The 21695-nt window shown below is 53.9% G+C and overlaps 1 protein-coding gene across 1 annotated transcript in view; it reads left to right on the top strand.

Moving 5' to 3' along the window:
• The window catches only part of dcst1 (DC-STAMP domain containing 1), a 109266-nt gene extending 90934 nt beyond the window's left edge, over positions 1-18332 (top strand). Inside the window, exons 14-16 of the mRNA XM_073059915.1 lie at positions 11665-11807; positions 13139-13252; positions 17648-18332. Of these exons, the coding sequence (XP_072916016.1) occupies positions 11665-11807; positions 13139-13252; positions 17648-17899 (509 nt within the window). The 3' untranslated portion in view covers positions 17900-18332. The remainder of the gene's footprint in view (positions 1-11664; positions 11808-13138; positions 13253-17647) is intronic.
• The last annotated feature ends 3363 nt before the right edge of the window (positions 18333-21695 follow it).

Below are 21695 nucleotides of genomic sequence, written 5' to 3'. Positions count from 1 at the left end.
GACCCTCCTCCAGACAGTCCTGTCCCTCCATCTTCTACCCCCAGTGACCCTACTCCAGACAGTCCTGTCCCTTCATCTCCTCAACCACTGACCCTCCTCCAGACAGTCCTGTCCCTTCATCTCCTCAAACACTGACCCTCCTCCAGACAGTCCTGTCCCTCCATCTCCTCAACCACTGACCCTCCTCCAGACAGTCCTGTCCCTCCATCTCCTACCCCCATTGACCCTCCTCCAGACAGTCCTGTCCCTCTATCTTCTACCCCCAGTGACCCTACTCCAGACAGTCCTGTCCCTTCATCTCCTCAACCACTGACCCTCCTCCAGACAGTCCTGTCCCTTCATCTCCTCAAACACTGACCCTCCTCCAGACAGTCCTGTCCCTCCATCTCCTCAACCACTGACCCTCCTCCAGACAGTCCTGTCCCTCCATCTCCTACCCCCACTGACCCTCCTCCAGACAGTCCTGTCCCTCCATCTCCTCGCCCACTGACCCTCCTCCAGACAGTCCTGTCCCTTCATCTCCTACCCCCACTGACCCTCCTCCAGACAGTCCTGTCCCTTCATCTCCTCACCCACTGACCCTCCTCCAGACAGTCCTGTCCCTCCCTCCTCACCCACTGACCCTCCTCCAGACAGTCTTGTCCCTCCCTCCTCGCCCACTGACCCTCCTCCAGACAGTCCTGTCCCTCCATCTCCTCGCCCACTGACCCTCCTCCAGACAGTCCTGTCCCTTCATCTCCTACCCCCACTGACCCTCCTCCAGTCTTGTCCCTCCCTCCTCACCCACTGACCCTCCTCCAGACAGTCTTGTCCCTCCCTCCTCGCCCACTGACCCTCCTCCAGACAGTCCTGTCCCTCCATCTCCTACCCCCACTGACCCTCCTCCAGGCAGTCCTGTCCCTCCATCTCCTACCCTCACTGACCTTCCTCCAGACAGTCCTGTCCCTCCATCTCCTCACCCACTGACCCTCCTCCAGACACTGTCCCTCTATCTCCTCACCCACTGACCCTCCTCCAGACAGTCCTGTCCCTCCATCTCCTACCCCCACTGACCCTCCTCCAGACAGTCCTGTCCCTCCATCTCCTCGCCCACTGACCCTCCTCCAGACAGTCCTGTCCCTCCATCTCCTACCCCCACTGACCCTCCACCAGACAGTCCTGTCCCTCCATCTCCTACCCCCACTGACCCTCCTCCAGACAGTCCTGTCCCTCCATCTCCTACCCCCACTGACCCTCCTCCAGACAGTCCTGTCCCTCCATCTCCTACCCCCACTGACCCTCCTCCAGACAGTCCTGTCCCTCCATCTCCTACCCCCACTGACCCTCCTCCAGACAGTCCTGTCCCTTCATCCTTTCCCCCACTGACCCTCCTCCAGACAGTCCTGTCCCTCCATCTCCTCACCCACTGACCCTCCTCCAGACAGTCCTGTCCCTTCATCCTTTCCCCCACTGACCCTCCTCCAGACAGTCCTGTCCCTCCATCTCCTACCCCCACTGACCCTCCTCCAGACAGTCCTGTCCCTCCATCTCCTCACCCACTGACCCTCCTCCAGACAGTCCTGTCCCTCCATCTCCTACCCCCACTGACCCTCCTCCAGACAGTCCTGTCCCTCCATCTCCTACCCCCACTGACCCTCCTCCAGACAGTCCTGTCCCTCCATCTCCTACCCCCACTGACCCTCCTCCAGACAGTCATGTCCCTCCATCTCCTCACCCACTGACCCTCCTCCAGACAGTCCTGTCCCTCCATCTCCTACCCCCACTGACCCTCCTCCAGACAGTCCTGTCCCTCCATCTCCTACCCCCACTGACCCTCCTCCAGACAGTCCTGTCCCTTCATCTCCTCAACGACTGACCCTCCTCCAGACAGTCCTGTCCCTCCATCTCCTACCCCCACTGACCCTCCTCCAGACAGCCCTGTCCCTCCATCTCCTACCCCCACTGACCCTCCTCCAGACAGCCCTGTCCCTCCATCTCCTACCCCCATTGACCCTCCTCCAGACAGTCCTGTCCCTCCATCTTCTACCCCCAATGACCCTACTCCAGACAGTCCTGTCCCTTCATCTCCTCAACCACAGACCCTCCTCCAGACAGTCCTGTCCCTTCATCTCCTCAAACACTGACCCTCCTCCAGACAGTCCTGTCCCTCCATCTCCTCAACCACTGACCCTCCTCCAGACAGTCCTGTCCCTCCATCTCCTACCCCCATTGACCCTCCTCCAGACAGTCCTGTCCCTCCATCTTCTACCCCCAGTGACCCTACTCCAGACAGTCCTGTCCCTTCATCTCCTCAACCACTGACCCTCCTCCAGACAGTCCTGTCCCTTCATCTCCTCAAACACTGACCCTCCTCCAGACAGTCCTGTCCCTCCATCTCCTCAACCACTGACCCTCCTCCAGACAGTCCTGTCCCTCCATCTCCTACCCCCACTGACCCTCCTCCAGACAGTCCTGTCCCTCCATCTCCTCGCCCACTGACCCTCCTCCAGACAGTCCTGTCCCTTCATCTCCTACCCCCACTGACCCTCCTCCAGACAGTCCTGTCCCTTCATCTCCTCACCCACTGACCCTCCTCCAGACAGTCCTGTCCCTCCCTCCTCACCCACTGACCCTCCTCCAGACAGTCTTGTCCCTCCCTCCTCGCCCACTGACCCTCCTCCAGACAGTCCTGTCCCTCCATCTCCTCGCCCACTGACCCTCCTCCAGACAGTCCTGTCCCTCCATCTCCTACCCCCACTGACCCTCCTCCAGACAGTCCTGTCCCTCCATCTCCTACCCCAACTGACCCTCCTCCTGACAGTCCTGTCCCTCCATCTCCTACCCCCACTGACCCTCCTCCAGGCAGTCCTGTCCCTCCATCTCCTCACCCACTGACCCTCCTCCAGACAGTCCTGGCCCTCCATCTCCTACCCCCACTGACCCCCCTCCAGACAGTCCTGTCCCTCCATCTCCTACCCTCACTGACCCTCCTCCAGACAGTCCTGTCCCTCCATCTCCTCAACCACTGACCCTCCTCCAGACAGTCCTGTCCCTCCATCTCCTACCCCCACTGACACTCCTCCAGACAGTCCTGTCCCTCCATCTCCTCGCCCACTGACCCTCCTCCAGACAGTCCTGTCCCTCCATCTCCTACCCCCACTGACCCTCCTCCAGACAGTCCTGTCCCTCCATCTCCTCGCCCACTGACCCTCCTCCAGACAGTCCTGTCCCTCCATCTCCTACCCCCACTGACCCTCCTCCAGACAGTCCTGTCCCTCCATCTCCTCACCCACTGACCCACCTCCAGACAGTCCTGTCCCTCCATCTCCTCACCCACTGACCCTCCTCCAGACAGTCCTGACCCTCCATCTCCTACCCCCACTGACCCTCCTCCAGACAGTCCTGTCCCTCCATCTCCTACCCCCACTGACCCTCCTCCAGACAGTCATGTCCCTCCATCTCCTACCCCCACTGACCCTCGTCCAGACAGTCCTGTCCCTCCATCTCCTACCCCCACTGACCCTCCTCCAGACAGTCCTGTCCCTCCATCTCCTCAACCACTGAGCCTCCTCCAGACAGTCATGTCCCTCCCTCCTACCCCCACTGACCCTCCTCCATACAGTCCTGTCCCTCCATCTCCTACCCCCACTGACCCTCCTCCAGACAGTCCTGTCCCTCCATCTCCTCAACCACTGACCCTATTCCAGACAGTCTTGTCCCTCCCTCCTCACCCACTGACCCTCCTCCAGACAGTCCTGTCCCTCCATCTCCTCACCCACTGACCCTCCTCCAGACAGTCCTGTCCCTTCATCTCCTACCCCCACTGACCCTCCTCCAGACAGTCCTGTCCCTCCCTTCTCACCCACTGACCCTCCTCCAGACAGTCCTGTCCGTCCATCTCCTACCCCCACTGACCCTCCTCCAGACAGTCCTGTCCCTCCATCTTCTACCCCCAGTGACCCTACTCCAGACAGTCCTGTCCCTTCATCTCCTCAACCACTGACCCTCCTCCAGACAGTCCTGTCCCTTCATCTCCTCAAACACTGACCCTCCTCCAGACAGTCCTGTCCCTCCATCTCCTCAACCACTGACCCTCCTCCAGACAGTCCTGTCCCTCCATCTCCTACCCCCATTGACCCTCCTCCAGACAGTCCTGTCCCTCCATCTTCTACCCCCAGTGACCCTACTCCAGACAGTCCTGTCCCTTCATCTCCTCAACCACTGACCCTCCTCCAGACTGTCCTGTCCCTTCATCTCCTCAAACACTGACCCTCCTCCAGACAGTCCTGTCCCTCCATCTCCTCAACCACTGACCCTCCTCCAGACAGTCCTGTCCCTCCATCTCCTACCCCCACTGACCCTCCTCCAGACAGTCCTGTCCCTCCATCTCCTCGCCCACTGACCCTCCTCCAGACAGTCCTGTCCCTTCATCTCCTACCCCCACTGACCCTCCTCCAGACAGTCCTTTCCCTTCATCTCCTCACCCACTGACCCTCCTCCAGACAGTCCTGTCCCTCCCTCCTCACCCACTGACCCTCCTCCAGACAGTCTTGTCCCTCCCTCCTCGCCCACTGACCCTCCTCCAGACAGTCCTGTCCCTCCATCTCCTCGCCCACTGACCCTCCTCCAGACAGTCCTGTCCCTTCATCTCCTACCCCCACTGACCCTCCTCCAGTCTTGTCCCTCCCTCCTCACCCACTGACCCTCCTCCAGACAGTCTTGTCCCTCCCTCCTCGCCCACTGACCCTCCTCCAGACAGTCCTGTCCCTCCATCTCCTACCCCCACTGACCCTCCTCCAGGCAGTCCTGTCCCTCCATCTCCTCACCCACTGACCCTCCTCCAGACACTGTCCCTCTATCTCCTCACCCACTGACCCTCCTCCAGACAGTCCTGTCCCTCCATCTCCTACCCCCACTGACCCTCCTCCAGACAGTCCTGTCCCTCCATCTCCTCGCCCACTGACCCTCCTCCAGACAGTCCTGTCCCTCCATCTCCTACCCCCAGTGACCCTCCACCAGACAGTCCTGTCCCTCCATCTCCTACCCCCACTGACACTCCTCCAGACAGTCCTGTCCCTCCATCTCCTACCCCCACTGACCCTCCTCCAGACAGTCCTGTCCCTCCATCTCCTACCCCCACTGACCCTCCTCCAGACAGTCCTGTCCCTCCATCTCCTACCCCCACTGACCCTCCTCCAGACAGTCCTGTCCCTTCATCCTTTCCCCCACTGACCCTCCTCCAGACAGTCCTGTCCCTCCATCTCCTACCCCCACTGATCCTCCTCCAGACAGTCCTGTCCCTCCATCTCCTCGCCCACTGACCCTCCTCCAGACAGTCCTGTTCTCCCTCCTCACCCACTGACCCTCCTCCAGACAGTCCTGTCTCTCCATCTCCTACCCCCAGTGACCCTCCTCCAGACAGTCCTGTCCCTCCATCTCCTCACCCACTGACCCTCCTCCAGACAGTCCTGTCCCTCCATCTCCTCACCCACTGACCCTCCTCCAGACAGTCCTGTCCCTTCATCCTTTCCCCCACTGACCCTCCTCCAGACAGTCCTGTCCCTCCATCTCCTACCCCCACTGACCCTCCTCCAGACAGTCCTGTCCCTCCATCTCCTCACCCACTGACCCTCCTCCAGACAGTCCTGTCCCTCCATCTCCTACCCCCACTGACCCTCCTCCAGAGTCCTGTCCCTCCATCTCCTACCCCCACTGACCCTCCTCCAGACAGTCCTGTCCCTCCATCTCCTACCCCCACTGACCCTCCTCCAGACAGTCCTGTCCCTCCATCTCCTCACCCACTGACCCTCCTCCAGACAGTCCTGTCCCTCCATCTCCTACTCCCACTGACCCTCCTCCAGACAGTCCTGTCCCTCCATCTCCTACCCCCACTGACCCTCCTCCAGACAGTCCTGTCCCTTCATCTCCTCAACGACTGACCCTCCTCCAGACAGTCCTGTCCCTCCATCTCCTACCCCCACTGACCCTCCTCCAGACAGCCCTGTCCCTCCATCTCCTACCCCCACTGACCCTCCTCCAGACAGTCCTGTCCCTTCATCTCCTCAACCACTGACCCTTCTCCAGACAGTCCTGTCCCTCCATCTCCTACCCCCACTGACCCTCCTCCAGACAGTCCTGTCCCTTCATCCTTTCCCCCACTGACCCTCCTCCAGACAGTCCTGTCCCTCCATCTCCTACCCCCACTGATCCTCCTCCAGACAGTCCTGTCCCTCCATCTCCTCGCCCACTGACCCTCCTCCAGACAGTCCTGTCCCTCCATCTCCTCACCCACTGACCCTCCTCCAGACAGTCCTGTCTCTCCATCTCCTACCCCCAGTGACCCTCCTCCAGACAGTCCTGTCCCTCCATCTCCTCACCCACTGACCCTCCTCCAGACAGTCCTGTCCCTCCATCTCCTCACCCACTGACCCTCCTCCAGACAGTCCTGTCCCTTCATCCTTTCCCCCACTGACCCTCCTCCAGACAGTCCTGTCCCTCCATCACCTACCCCCACTGACCCTCCTCCAGACAGTCCTGTCCCTCCATCTCCTCACCCACTGACCCTCCTCCAGACAGTCCTGTCCCTCCATCTCCTACCCCCTCTGACCCTCCTCCAGACAGTCCTGTCCCTCCATCTCCTACCCCCACTGACCCTCCTCCAGACAGTCCTGTCCCTCCATCTCCTACCCCCACTGACCCTTCTCCAGACAGTCCTGTCCCTTCAACTCCTCAACGACTGACCCTCCTCCAGACAGTCCTGTCCCTCCATCTCCTACCCCCACTGACCCTCCTCCAGACAGCCCTGTCCCTCCATCTCCTACCCCCACTGACCCTCCTCCAGACAGTCCTGTCCCTTCATCTCCTCAACCACTGACCCTCCTCCAGACAGTCCTGTCCCTCCATCTCCTCACCCACTGACCCTCCTCCAGACAGTCCTGTCCCTCCATCTCCTACCCCCACTGACCCTCCTCCAGACAGTCCTGTCCCTCCATCTCCTCACCCACTGACCCTCCTCCAGACAGTCCTGTCCCTTCATCTCCTCACCCACTGACCCTCCTCCAGACAGTCCTGTCCCTCCATCTCCTACCCCCACTGACCCTCCTCCAGACAGTCCTGTCCCTCCATCTCTTCACCCACTGACCCTCCTCCAGACAGTCCTGTCCCTTCCTCTCCTCACCCACTGACCCTCCTCCAGACAGTCCTGTCCCTCCATCTCCTACCCCCACTGACCTTCCTCCAGACAGTCCTGTCCCTCCATCTCCTCACCCACTGACCCTCCTCCAGACAGTCCTGTCCCTTCATCTCCTCACCCACTGACCCTCCTCCAGACAGTCCTGTCCCTCCATCTCCTACCCCCACTGACCCTCCTCCAGACAGTCCTGTCCCTCCATCTCCTCAACCACTGACCCTCCTCCAGACAGTCCTGTCCCTCCATCTCCTACCCCCACTGACCCTCCTCCAGACATTCCTGTCCCTCCATCTCCTACCCCCACTGACCCTCCTCCAGACAGTCCTGTCCCTCCATCTCCTACCCCCACTGACCCTCCTCCAGACAGTCCTGTCCCTCCATCTCCTACCCCCACTGACCCTCCTCCAGACAGTCCTGTCCCTCCATCTCCTCTCCCACTGACCCTCCTCCAGAGAGTCCTGTCCCTCCATCTCCTACCCCCACTGACACTCCTCCAGACAGTCCTGTCCCTCCAACTCCTACCCCCACTGACCCTCCTCCAGACAGTCCTGTCCCTCCATCTCCTACCCCCACTGACCCTCCTCCAGACAGTCCTGTCCCTCCATCTCCTACCCCCACTGACCCTCCTCCAGACAGTCCTGTCCCTCCATCTCCTCGCCCACTGACCCTCCTCCAGACAGTCCTGTCCCTCCATCTCCTACTCCCACTGACCCTCCTCCAGACAGTCCTGTCCCTTCATCTCCCACCCCCACTGACCCTCCTCCAGACAGTCCTGTTCCTCCATCTCCTCGCCCACTGACCCTCCTCCAGACAGTCCTGTCCCTCCATCTCCTACCCCCACTGACCCTCCTCCAGACAGTCCTGTCCCTCCATCTCCTCACCCACTGACCCTCCTGCAGACAGTCCTGTCCCTCCATCTCCTACCCCCACTGACCCTCCTCCAGACAGTCCTGTCCCTCCATCTCCTACCCCCACTGACCCTCCTCCAGACAGTCCTGTCCCTCCATCTCCTACCCCCACTGACCCTCCTCCAGACAGTCCTGTCCCTCCATCTCCTACCCCCACTGACCCTCCTCCAGACAGTCCTGTCCCTCCATCTCCTACCCCCACTGACCCTCCTCCAGACAGTCCTGTCCCTCCATCTCCTACCCCCACTGACCCTCCTCCAGACAGTCCTGTCCCTCCATCTCCTACCCCCACTGACCCTCCTCCAGACAGTCCTGTCCCTCCATCTCCTCACCCACTGACCCTCCTCCAGACAGTCCTGTCCCTCCATCTCCTACCCCCACTGACCCTCCTCCAGACAGTCCTGTCCCTCCATCTCCTACCCCCACTGACCCTCCTCCAGACAGTCCTGTCCCTCCATCTCCTACCCCCACTGACCCTCCTCCAGACAGTCCTGTCCCTCCATCTCCTCACCCACTGACCCTCCTCCAGACAGTCCTGTCCCTCCATCTCCTACCCCCACTGACCCTCCTCCAGACAGTCCTGTCCCTCCATCTCCTACCCCCACTGACCCTCCTCCAGACAGTCCTGTCCCTTCATCTCCTCAACGACTGACCCTCCTCCAGACAGTCCTGTCCCTCCATCTCCTACCCCCACTGACCCTCCTCCAGACAGCCCTGTCCCTCCATCTCCTACCCCCACTGACCCTCCTCCAGACAGTCCTGTCCCTTCATCTCCTCAACCACTGACCCTCCTCCAGACAGTCCTGTCCCTCCATCTCCCACCCCCACTGACCCTCCTCCAGACAGTCCTGTTCCTCCATCTCCTCGCCCACTGACCCTCCTCCAGACAGTCCTGTCCCTCCATCTCCTACCCCCACTGACCCTCCTCCAGACAGTCCTGTCCCTCCATCTCCTCACCCACTGACCCTCCTGCAGACAGTCCTGTCCCTCCATCTCCTACCCCCACTGACCCTCCTCCAGACAGTCCTGTCCCTCCATCTCCTACCCCCACTGACCCTCCTCCAGACAGTCCTGTCCCTCCATCTCCTACCCCCACTGACCCTCCTCCAGACAGTCCTGTCCCTCCATCTCCTACCCCCACTGACCCTCCTCCAGACAGTCCTGTCCCTCCATCTCCTACCCCCACTGACCCTCCTCCAGACAGTCCTGTCCCTCCATCTCCTACCCCCACTGACCCTCCTCCAGACAGTCCTGTCCCTCCATCTCATACCCCCACTGACCCTCCTCCAGACAGTCATGTCCCTCCATCTCCTCACCCACTGACCCTCCTCCAGACAGTCCTGTCCCTCCATCTCCTACCCCCACTGACCCTCCTCCAGACAGTCCTGTCCCTCCATCTCCTACCCCCACTGACCCTCCTCCAGACAGTCCTGTCCCTCCATCTCCTCACCCACTGACCCTCCTCCAGACAGTCCTGTCCCTCCATCTCCTACCCCCACTGACCCTCCTCCAGACAGTCCTGTCCCTCCATCTCCTACCCCCACTGACCCTCCTCCAGACAGTCCTGTCCCTTCAACTCCTCAACGACTGACCCTCCTCCAGACAGTCCTGTCCCTCCATCTCCTACCCCCACTGACCCTCCTCCAGACAGCCCTGTCCCTCCATCTCCTACCCCCACTGACCCTCCTCCAGACAGTCCTGTCCCTTCATCTCCTCAACCACTGACCCTCCTCCAGACAGTCCTGTCCCTCCATCTCCTCACCCACTGACCCTCCTCCAGACAGTCCTGTCCCTCCATCTCCTACCCCCACTGACCCTCCTCCAGACAGTCCTGTCCCTCCATCTCCTCACCCACTGACCCTCCTCCAGACAGTCCTGTCCCTTCATCTCCTCACCCACTGACCCTCCTCCAGACAGTCCTGTCCCTCCATCTCCTACCCCCACTGACCCTCCTCCAGACAGTCCTGTCCCTCCATCTCTTCACCCACTGACCCTCCTCCAGACAGTCCTGTCCCTTCATCTCCTCACCCACTGACCCTCCTCCAGACAGTCCTGTCCCTCCATCTCCTACCCCCACTGACCTTCCTCCAGACAGTCCTGTCCCTCCATCTCCTCACCCACTGACCCTCCTCCAGACAGTCCTGTCCCTTCATCTCCTCACCCACTGACCCTCCTCCAGACAGTCCTGTCCCTCCATCTCCTACCCCCACTGACCCTCCTCCAGACAGTCCTGTCCCTCCATCTCCTCAACCACTGACCCTCCTCCAGACAGTCCTGTCCCTCCATCTCCTACCCCCACTGACCCTCCTCCAGACATTCCTGTCCCTCCATCTCCTACCCCCACTGACCCTCCTCCAGACAGTCCTGTCCCTCCATCTCCTACCCCCACTGACCCTCCTCCAGACAGTCCTGTCCCTCCATCTCCTACCCCCACTGACCCTCCTCCAGACAGTCCTGTCCCTCCATCTCCTCTCCCACTGACCCTCCTCCAGAGAGTCCTGTCCCTCCATCTCCTACCCCCACTGACACTCCTCCAGACAGTCCTGTCCCTCCAACTCCTACCCCCACTGACCCTCCTCCAGACAGTCCTGTCCCTCCATCTCCTACCCCCACTGACCCTCCTCCAGACAGTCCTGTCCCTCCATCTCCTACCCCCACTGACCCTCCTCCAGACAGTCCTGTCCCTCCATCTCCTACCCCCACTGACCCTCCTCCAGACAGTCCTGTCCCTCCATCTCCTACCCCCACTGACCCTCCTCCAGACAGTCATGTCCCTCCATCTCCTCACCCACTGACCCTCCTCCAGACAGTCCTGTCCCTCCATCTCCTACCCCCACTGACCCTCCTCCAGACAGTCCTGTCCCTCCATCTCCTACCCCCACTGACCCTCCTCCAGACAGTCCTGTCCCTCCATCTCCTACCCCCACTGACCCTCCTCCAGACTGTTCTGTCCCTTCATCCTTTCCCCCACTGACCCTCCTCCAGACAGTCCTGTCCCTCCATCTCCTACCCCCACTGACCCTCCTCCAGACAGTCCTGTCCCTCCATCTCCTCACCCACTGACCCTCCTCCAGACAGTCCTGTCCCTCCATCTCCTACCCCCACTGACCCTCCTCCAGACAGTCCTGTCCCTCCAACTCCTCGCCCACTGACCCTCCTCCAGACAGTCCTGTCCCTTTATCCTTTCCCCCATTGTCCCTCCTGCTCCTTCCATACTGAAGCACCTTCCTCTAGCCCTCACTCCAGAATCAGAATCAGGTTTAATGTCACTGGCATATGTCATGAGATTTGTTTTCTGAAGCCCCTTCCTTGCAACTCCCACCCTAGTGATGCCCCTTTCCTCAACTCCTGCCCCACTGAGGTCCTTCATTCCAGCCTCACACCACAATGGCCCCCTTCTCTTCCCTTTAGTTCCAACCCCACTGAGGCCCCTCCTCCCAGCCCCCTGACCCTCCCATCCCCCATAACCCAGTAGAAGAAATGGGGACATTAAACTGCTGAACTCCGGCCGTCGAAGATCAAGAACAGGATCGACCTCCTGGTTGAGAGCCTCGGATCTATATTGATAATGCATTCCTTGCTTCCCAGAGTGTCTTCCCAAGCCACACAAGATGAAGCAGTCCAGTATATACATCACCTTACTTCCCATGGGCGGGATCATCCTCTTCTGCTTCCTGCAGGTCTACAGCTTCCGACTACGCAGAGTTATTGCCGCTTTCTGCTTTCCCAAGGTAAATCCCCCTTTTCCCCGTGGGGGGCCAGTAAGAGTCAGGTAAAAGCCGTTCCCATCCCTGTAAACTTCAGATCGTTCGGAGCCCTCCTGCCCCAAGTCCTGACTTCCATTTTGTCGCCTTCGGTCTTGGACCAGATCAATTGGCATGAGCACAGGAGATGGGAGTTCCTGCTGTGGGTGACACACTTCTGGACACCCCAAAGCCTTTACCACATGAAACCCCAACTGCTTTCCTTGGCTGTGTAAGTCTGGGGAAGACACTGTCCGGTCCCGCAAAACTCGTGAGACTGAGACAGCTCTCCCACCCCAAACCCCGGTTGTGTGGATGCTGTGTCATTTGCTACCCTGTTACAAATTGGTGCCACAAAATAGCAGACAGTGCACTGCTTATGATTAAAGGAATTACATTTATGCATCTTAAATTAAGTCAAGTCAAGTCAGGTCAGGTCAACTTTTATTGTCATTTCGACCATAACTGCTGGTACAGTGCATAGTGAAAATGAGACAACATTAGGGCAATAAGGGAAAGTAAAGAAAACAAAAAGAAAAGGGCCCATTCTAATGAAACAGTCAAATGTGCACAAGTTGGAGCTCAGCTTGAACTTCTCTGTCACTCACGCGCTGGGCCCTTGGTTAACATGAACACCCACACCACCTTCCGAACGTTGCACACAGTCCATCTCAAACAAGTGGGGCTCCTGCTGGGTCGTATCCTACGACCGGTTCTCTCCAGTGTCTTCTCTCTTCATCTCCCGCTGAACAAAAGCCCCGAGACCGACCTTAGTGTCCCTCACCAGAAAGAAGCTCCCCACCCCCCCAGTTCCAGCATCCTAATTGGATAGCACACACATTCCTCATCATCCCTTATCTTCAACAATAACCCAAACAGGCTGACAGCAGAACAAACAGCTCTTACAGAACTGCTAAAGTGAAATACCTACAGCATAACCGTAAAGATGTGAACCAGAACATTACACCCACGTACACAGCAAATGTCACACTGTGACGGAACACTCTTCATTTCTCTTGGTGGACTTAACAAGCAACACATTGCCTCTCCCCTGCTACAAAGTACAGATCAGGAGTGTGACGGGATACCCATAACTTGACTGGATGATGCTGTCCATGAACTCCACATCCACCTCATTACCTCTCCCCAGCTACCAGACGCAGGTCAGAGTGTGATGGGACACTGGTGGATCAGATACGGATAGGCAGAATAGCCGCTTCCTTCCCCACCTCCGTGGCGTACTGATGTGTGCCAGGTATGGGAGCGTCAGTCTGCTGCCATGTGTGGGTATTGACGACTGCTGGATGCTTTCCACACAGCGCGAGAAGAAGCGAGTACTGTTCCTCTATAATGAGTGGCTGCGTAAGCGGATCACGTATGCTGAGACCCAACGCAAGAAAATCATTATGCAGGCCCGCATGAAACAACTACCGGTAAGTGATGGCCAGAAAAGTTTACCCTCAACTCTGTAACCCACTCCCAGGGATCTGACATTCTATATTTAAACCTCTGAATCCCTGGATTTGATCCCAGCCTGTAACCCACTCCCAGGGATCTGTTATTCTATATTTAAACCTCTGAATCCCTGGATTTGATCCCAGCCTGTAACCCACTCCCAGAGATCTGTTATTCTATATTTAAACCTCTGAATCCCTGGATTTGATCCCAGCCTGTAACCCACTCCCAGGGATCTGTTATTCTATATTTAAACCCCTGAATCCCTGGATTTGATCCCAGCCTGTAACCCACTCCCAGGGATCTGTTATTCTATATTTAAACCCCTGAATCCCTGGATTTGATCCCAGCCTGTAACCCACTCCCAGGGATCTGTTATTCTATATTTAAACCCCTGAATCCCTGGATTTGATCCCAGCCTGTAACCCACTCCCAGGGATCTGTTATTCTAAATATATCTATATCCGTTATTCAACTTGATCAAGTTGGTCGAGGCAGTCTTGAGGAGGACTTCATAGAGTCCATATGTGATGGCTTTCTTGAACAGCTTGTTACTGAACCAACAAGGGAACGTGCTATCTTAGATCTGGTCCTGTGCAAAGAGACAGGTAAAATGAGCAACCTTGTGGCTACGGATCCTCTTGGAAAAAGTGAGCTGATTGAGCTTCACATAAATGGAGGGTGAAATAGTTCAATCTAAAACCAGTGTATTATGCCTAAACAAGGGAGACTACAATGAGATGAGGGAGGAGTTGAATAGGGTAGACTGGGAACACAGGCTATATGGTGGGATGGTTGAGGAACAGTGGAAGACTTTCAAACAGATTTTTCAAGGTGCTTAACAAAAGTATATTCCAGTTAAAAGCAAGGACAGTAAGGGTGGGGAGAACCAGCCTTGGACAACTTAGGAAATAAAAGAAGACGTCAAACTAAAAGCTTGTGCGTACAAAGTCGCCAAGAGTAGTGGGAAACTAGAAAACTGGGAAAACTTCAAAAAGCAACAAAGAACCAGTAAGTGAGCAATGAAGAAAGGGAAGAGAGATTATGAAAATAAACTAGCACAAAATATAAAAACGGATAGTAAATAATTATATGAACAGAAAAGGATGGCCAAAGTGAACCCTTGGAGGACGAGAAGGGGGAATTGATATTGGGTAATGAGGAAATGGCTGAGGCTTTGAATGACTATTTTGTGTCAGCCTTCGCAGTGAAGGACACATCGAACATGCCAAAGAGAGATGTTATGGATGCGATGGGAGGTGAGGACATCAATACAGTAACTATCACTAAAGAGGTAGTGCTGAGCAAACTTGTGGGTCTTAAGATATACAAGTCCCCTGGCCCCGATGGAACGTATCCCAGGGTACTGAAAGAAATGGCAGAGGTTATAGTTGAAGCTCTGGTGATAATTTACCAAAATTCTCTGGACTCTAGGCAGATACCAGCGGATTGGAAGAAGGCGAATGTCACGCCACTATTCCAAAAAAAAAAATTTAGGCAAAAGGCAGGTAACTATAGGCCAGTTAGTTTAACATCTGTCATTCGGAAAATGCTTGAAGCTGTCATTAAAGAAGAAATAACGAGGCATCTGGAAAGAAATGGATCCATCAGGCAGTTGCAGCGTGGATTCAGCAAAGGCAGGTCGTGTTTGACAAACTTACTGGAGTTCTTTGAGGATATAACGAGTGCAGTGGATAGAGGGAACAGATGGACATTATTTACTTGGATTTCCAGAAGGCATTCGATAAGGTGCCACATAAAAGACTTTTCCATAGGATAACTATGCATAGAGTTGGGGTGATGTATTAGCATGGTTAGAGAATTGGTTAACCAATAGAAAGCAAAGAGCTGGAATACATGGGTGTGTCTCTGGTTGGCAATCAGTGGTGAGCGGTGTGCTTGAGGGGTCGGTGCTGGGTCCGCAACTATTCACGATATAACAACGATCTGGAAGAGAGGACCGAGTGTAGTGTATCTAAGTTTGCTGATGATACTAAATTGAGTGGAAAAGCAAATTATGTATGGGGATATGGAGAGTCTGCAGAAAAATATAGATAGGTTTGAGTGGGCAACAGTCTGTCAAAAGGAGTACAATTTGGCAAATGTGAGGTCATCCACTTTGGAAAGTAAAATGAAAGATCAGATTATTATTTAAATGGTAAAAATTGCAGCATGCTGCTGTGCAGAGACACTTGGGAGTGCTTGTGCATGAATCACAAAAGGTTGGTTTGCAGTTGCTGTAGACTATCAAGAAGGCAAATAGGATGTTGGCCTTCATTGCTCGAGGGATTGAATTTAAGAGCAGGGAGGTTATGCTGCAACTGTACAGGGTACTAGTGAGGCTACACCTGGAGTACTGTATGCTGTTCTGGTTTCCTTACTTGAGGAAGCATATACTGGCTTTGGAGGCAGTGCAGAGGAGGTTCACCAGGTTGATTCCAGAGATGAGGGGTTAGACTATGAGGAGAGATTGTACTCACTGGAGTTCAGAAGGATGAGAGAGATCTTATAGAAACATATAAAATTATGGAAGGAATAGAAAAGATAGAAGCACAAAACTTTGTTTCCACTGATAGGTAGACTAGAACTAGGGGACTAGACTACTCCCTCAAGATTCGGGGGAGTAGATTTAGGACGGAGATGAGGAGGAACTGTTTTTCCCAAAGAGTAGTGAATCTGTGGAATCCTCTGCTCAATGAAGTGGAGGCTACATCAGTAAATATATTTAAGACAAGGTTGTATAGATTTTTGCATAAGGGTTATGGGGAAAAGGCAGATAGGTGAAGATGAGTCCATGCCCAGATCAGCCATGATCTTATTGAATGGCGGAGCAGGCTCGACAGGCCAGAAGGCCGACTCCTGCTCCTATCTCTTAAGTTCTTATAAACCCACTGAATCCTTAGATTAGATCCCAGCCTGTAACCCACTCCTAGGGATCTGTTATTCTCTATATAAACACTCTAAATCCCTGGATTAGATCCTAGCCTGTAACCTATTCCTGGAGATCTGTTATTCTATATATAACCCCCCTGAACCTCTGTATTAGACCTCAGCCTGTAATTCACTCTCAAGTATATTTATATTCTACACTGTTCTAACAGCAATGTTTAGTTTAAGAAATCTGTAATCTGTGGTCTAGTTGATTTACCTTCCATATGATGTGTTATTTTTGTTTAACTGCCTGGCAAGTGGGACTCTGAGTGTGTGGACTCAGTAACAGCGGCTCTGGCTCTGGTAGATTACAAGCTGAGAACAGAAGGTGTGTGTATGTGATGCTCCTGTGTGCTGAGTGGGGTGGGGGAAAAGTGTGTCGGAGAGCAGGTACATGGGGGAAAGTAATGATCCTTTTCAAGCAGGTTTTCCCAGGAGACATGGGGAATGGAGTGGGTTAAGAGTATTTGAGATGGGCCAACAATGGGTATTTGAGGTGGATGGAAAAGTGGAAGTGAGAGGGGGGGGGGGTTGCTATTTGAGTGGATAATGTTGTGGCAATGTTTCACAATCTGCGGAGCAGGGGTATTTAAGGTGGGCAGAGGGTCTATTTAAGGCAGGGTTTTCCAACCTATTTTATGCCATGGACCCCTACTGTTAACCGACTGATGTAAAGTGTGTGTGTGTATATTTGCAGAATTTAATTTAGCTGGATATATCGGCATTTAGGATGGCTTGGGGTATTTAAGGTGGACTGGTGAGTGTATTGAATGCAGTGTTATTTAAACTGATTATGATTGTGGGATTTAAGGTGGCTGTGGATTGTTAAGGGCATATTTAGGTAGGTGAGTGGAGGCATTTCTGGTGGCCAGAGGGAATATTTGACCAATTCTGGAATCTAGGGCAGTTTAAGGCAGGCTGGTGGTATTTAAGGAGGGCTGAAGATACAAAGGTCTGTGAGGGGCTTTAAGGTGGTCAGGAATGTTTAATAATGATTGTAGCATTTAAGGGAGCTGTAAATAATTACAACAAGTTAGTGAGGGTATTTCAGGTGTCAGTGGAGTATTTAACAGTAACTGGGATAATTAGGGTGGACTGCAGGTGCTTCAGGTGGGTATTGAAACTGGTCAGGATTTGTTGCTTGTTTGGTGTTTAATGTGGGCTGGTGGTAATTAAGGTGGGTATTGAAACTGGTGTTTAATGTGGGCTGGTGGTAATTAAGGTGGGTATTTAAGCTGGTGAGGGGTGTGTATGCTTGTGTGATATTTAAACGGACTGCGGATAATTAAGGAGGATCAGATTATGTAGACTGGGTGGTGTGTGGGGGCCTTTTAGGCAGGAAAAAGGGGTAGTTTGCTAGGGTGGGCTGGATTCTGGATGTGCCTGGTGTTCCAGAGACAGTGAACTTGCTCATTTCTTCCCCACCACCCGCACCTCGGCAGCAACTGAGAGGGTTTGCTGGGACCCTGCACCGCCTGTTCCCCTTTCTGCAGAGGTTCATCCGCAAGTGGTGTCTGGTATGCAAAGAGGGCCCCACGAACACCTCCTACCACTGCCCCAACCCCGGCTGTGGGGCCATGTACTGCGAGATCTGCTGGAAAGACGTCAGGCGCTTCTGTTTTAACTGCCTGCCCTTCGAGGATTTTGTCTCTGAGGGCAGTGACGTTGAGAACAACCCTACCTACGCCAGCTGAGCCAGAGATAATGAAGAATCTTCCCCTTCCTGCTGCCTTTACCCAGCCCCAGTCCCACAAGGATCAAGACGGTGGGGGGGGGGGGGGGCACTTAACTCATCAGATCTCTCACAGAACTCGTCTGCAGGATATCTTTCTTCCCAGCTTTCCCTGTTCTATTCTAGGGAAAAGATTTCCACAAGTTGCTTCCAAATCTCCTTTCCTGCCCCTTCTCTCAGCATCCTGCTTCTGGCCCATCACTCCAGACATTGTCTCCCTGGACTTCGCTGCTTTTGGACATCCCTCTCTGAAGTGGTGGCTCACCCCTTCGAGTATCGATGTACTTGGTCAAAATCCACTGTGATTCACCGTGAAGGACATGCGGCAGATTTTCTGAATCTGCTCTCTGCCCTGTTTACTCACACATTACTTCCTTCAGCTACTTAACAGAGCTGATAGGTTTTTCTGAGAGGAAAATGTAATGCATTATGTATTCTGTAAAAATAAATATATTAATATTCACTGAGAACCGGTGAAGGATGACCTTTATCAGAATTTATCTAAGAACAGACTGAGGAGGTCTTGTCCAGTGCAAATGAGAAAACTCACCAAGGCATCCAGGCCTGAAGGGAAGGGAATTAGGTCTTCCACTGGGTTCCAAGGCCTGTCCTGCCAAACCTACTGGGGTCCATCTTCTGAAGTGGAATTCTCCACCCTGTTTTATTTTTGTTCCCATTAGACTGTGTAGAAGTTTGTGGGCAGGTCACTTGAGAGGTTATGAGGGATGGGCAAAACCAGGTAGGAATTAAACCTCAGGGTGTTGGAACTGACTCTTATTGGGAATGGGGCCTAGGAAAGTCGGCTGGGGTCCAAGGTGTAGGATGTTTTGGTGAATCATACACACCAGGGGAATGGGTTCTGGGAAGATTGGTTATGGAGCCTGGAGAATGGTAGGAATTTAATCCCCATAGCAATTGATGGATTGGATACTTAGAGCAACCAGAGGATAGGGGTCTGGCAGGATGGAATAAATTAGTTACCTACAGTACTGGGGACTGGGAGAATGGGTTAGATTAGTAACCCATAGTAAACAGGAGATTGGGGACTGGGAGGATGGGATAGATTAGTAACCCATAGTAAACAGGAGATTGGGGACTGGGAGGATGAGATAGATTAGTAACCCATAGTAAACAGGAGGGTGGGACTGGGAGAATGGGATAGATTAGTTACCCATAGTAAACAGGAGGGTGGGACTGGGAGGATGGGTTAGATCAGTTACCCATAGTAAACAGAAGATTGGGGACTGGGAGGATGGGATAAATTAGTTACCCATAGTAAACAGGAGATTGGGGACTGGGAGGATGGGTTAGATCAGTTACCCATAGTAAACAGGAGGGTGGGTCTGGGAGGATGGGATAGATTAGTAACCCATAGTAAACAGGAGATTGGGGACTGGAAGGATGGGATAGATTAGTTACCCATAGTAAACAGGAGGGTGGGACTGGGTGGATGGGATAGATTAGTTACCCATAGTAAACAGGAGGGTGGGACTGGGTGGATGGGATAGATTAGTTTACCCATAGTAAACAGGAGGGTGGGACTGGAAGGATGGGATAGATTAGTAACCCATAGTAAACAGGAGATTGGGGTCTGGGAGGATGGGATAGATTAGTAACCCATAGTAAACAGGAGATTGGGGACTGGGAGGATGGGATAGATTAGTAACCCATAGTAAACAGGAGATTGGGGACTGGGAGGATGGGATAGATTAGTTACCCATAGTAAACAGGAGGGTGGGACTGGGAGGATGGGATAAATTAGTTACCCATAGTAAACAGGAGATTGGGGTCTGGGAGGATGGGATAGATTAGTAACCCATAGTAAACAGGAGATTGGGGACTGGGAGGATGGGATAGATTAGTAACCCATAGTAAACAGGAGATTGGGGACTGGGAGGATGGGATAGATTAGTTACCCATAGTAAACAGGAGGGTGGGACTGGGAGGATGGGATAGATTAGTAACCCATAGTAAACAGGAGATTGGGGACTGGGAGGATGGGTTAGATTAGTTACCCATAGTAAACAGGAGATTGGGGACTGGGAGGATGGGATAGATTTGTAACCCATAGTAAACAGGAGATTGGGGACTGGGAGGATGGGATAGATTAGTAACCCATAGTAAATAGGAGGGTGGGATTGGGTGGATGGGATAGATTAGTTACCCATAGTAAACAGGAGATTGGGGACTGGGAGGATGGGATAGATTAGTTACCCATAGTAAACAGGAGGGTGGGACTGGGAGGATGGGATAGATTAGTAACCGATAGTAAACAGGAGATTGGGGACTGGGAGGATGGGATAGATTAGTAACCCATAGTAAACAGGAGATTGGGGACTGGGAGGATGGGATAGATTAGTTACCCATAGTAAACAGGAGGGTGGGACTGGGAGGATGGGATAGATTAGTAACCCATAGTAAACAGGAGATTGGGGACTGGGAGGATGGGATAGATTAGTAACCCATAGTAAACAGGAGATTGGGGACTGGGAGGATGGGATAGATTAGTTACCCATAGTAAACAGGAGGGTGGGACTGGGAGGATGGGATAGATTAGTAACCCATAGTAAACAGGAGATTGGGGACTGGGAGGATGGGATAGATTAGTTACCCATAGTAAACAGGAGGGTGGGACTGGGAGGATGGGATAGATTAGTAACCCATAGTAAACAGGAGGGTGGGACTGGGTGGATGGGATAGATTAGTTTACCCATAGTAAACAGGAGGGTGGGACTGGGTGGATGGGATAGATTAGTAACCCATAGTAAACAGGAGATTGGGGACTGGGAGGATGGGATAGATTAGTAACCCATAGTAAACAGGAGGGTGGGACTGGGAGGATGGGATAGATTAGTAACCCATAGTAAACAGGAGGGTGGGACTGGGAGGATGGGATAGATTAGTAACCCATAGTAAACAGGAGATTGGGGACTGGGAGGATGGGATAGATTAGTAACCCATAGTAAACAGGAGATTGGGGACTGGGAGGATGGGATAGATTAGTAACCCATAGTAAACAGGAGGGTGGGACTGGGAGGATGGGATAGATTAGTAACCCATAGTAAACAGGAGATTGGGGACTGGGAGGATGGGATAGATTAGTAACCCATAGTAAACAGGAGATTGGGGACTGGGAGGATGGGATAGATTAGTAACCCATAGTAAACAGGAGGGTGGGACTGGGAGGATGGGATAGATTAGTAACACATAGTAAACAGGAGGGTGGGACTGGGAGGATGGGATAGATTAGTAACCCATAGTAAACAGGAGGGTGGGACTGGGAGGATGGGATAGATTAGTTACCCATAGTAAACAGGAGGGTGGGACTGGGAGGATGGGATAGATTAGTAACCCATAGTAAACAGGAGGGTGGGACTGGGAGGATGGGATAGATTAGTTACCCATAGTAAACAGGAGGGTGGGACTGGGAGGATGGGATAGATTAGTAACCCATAGTAAACAGGAGGGTGGGACTGGGAGGATGGGATAGATTAGTAACCCATAGTAAACAGGAGGGTGGGACTGGGAGGATGGGATAGATTAGTTACCCATAGTAAACAGGAGGGTGGGACTGGGAGGATGGGATAGATTAGTAACCCATAGTAAACAGGAGATTGGGGACTGGGAGGATGGGATGGATTAGTTACCCATAGTAAACAGGAGGGTGGGACTGGGAGGATGGGTTAGATTGGTTACCCATCGTAAAACGGAGATTGGGGACTGGGAAGATTGGATGGACTGACTATGCACAGTAACTG

This window comes from Hemitrygon akajei, chromosome 11 (genome assembly GCF_048418815.1).
Source record: "Hemitrygon akajei chromosome 11, sHemAka1.3, whole genome shotgun sequence".
Classification (NCBI taxonomy): domain Eukaryota; kingdom Metazoa; phylum Chordata; class Chondrichthyes; order Myliobatiformes; family Dasyatidae; genus Hemitrygon; species Hemitrygon akajei.
The sequence above is the reverse complement of the archived record's forward strand: the minus strand, read 5'-3'. Positions and strand labels throughout refer to the sequence as shown.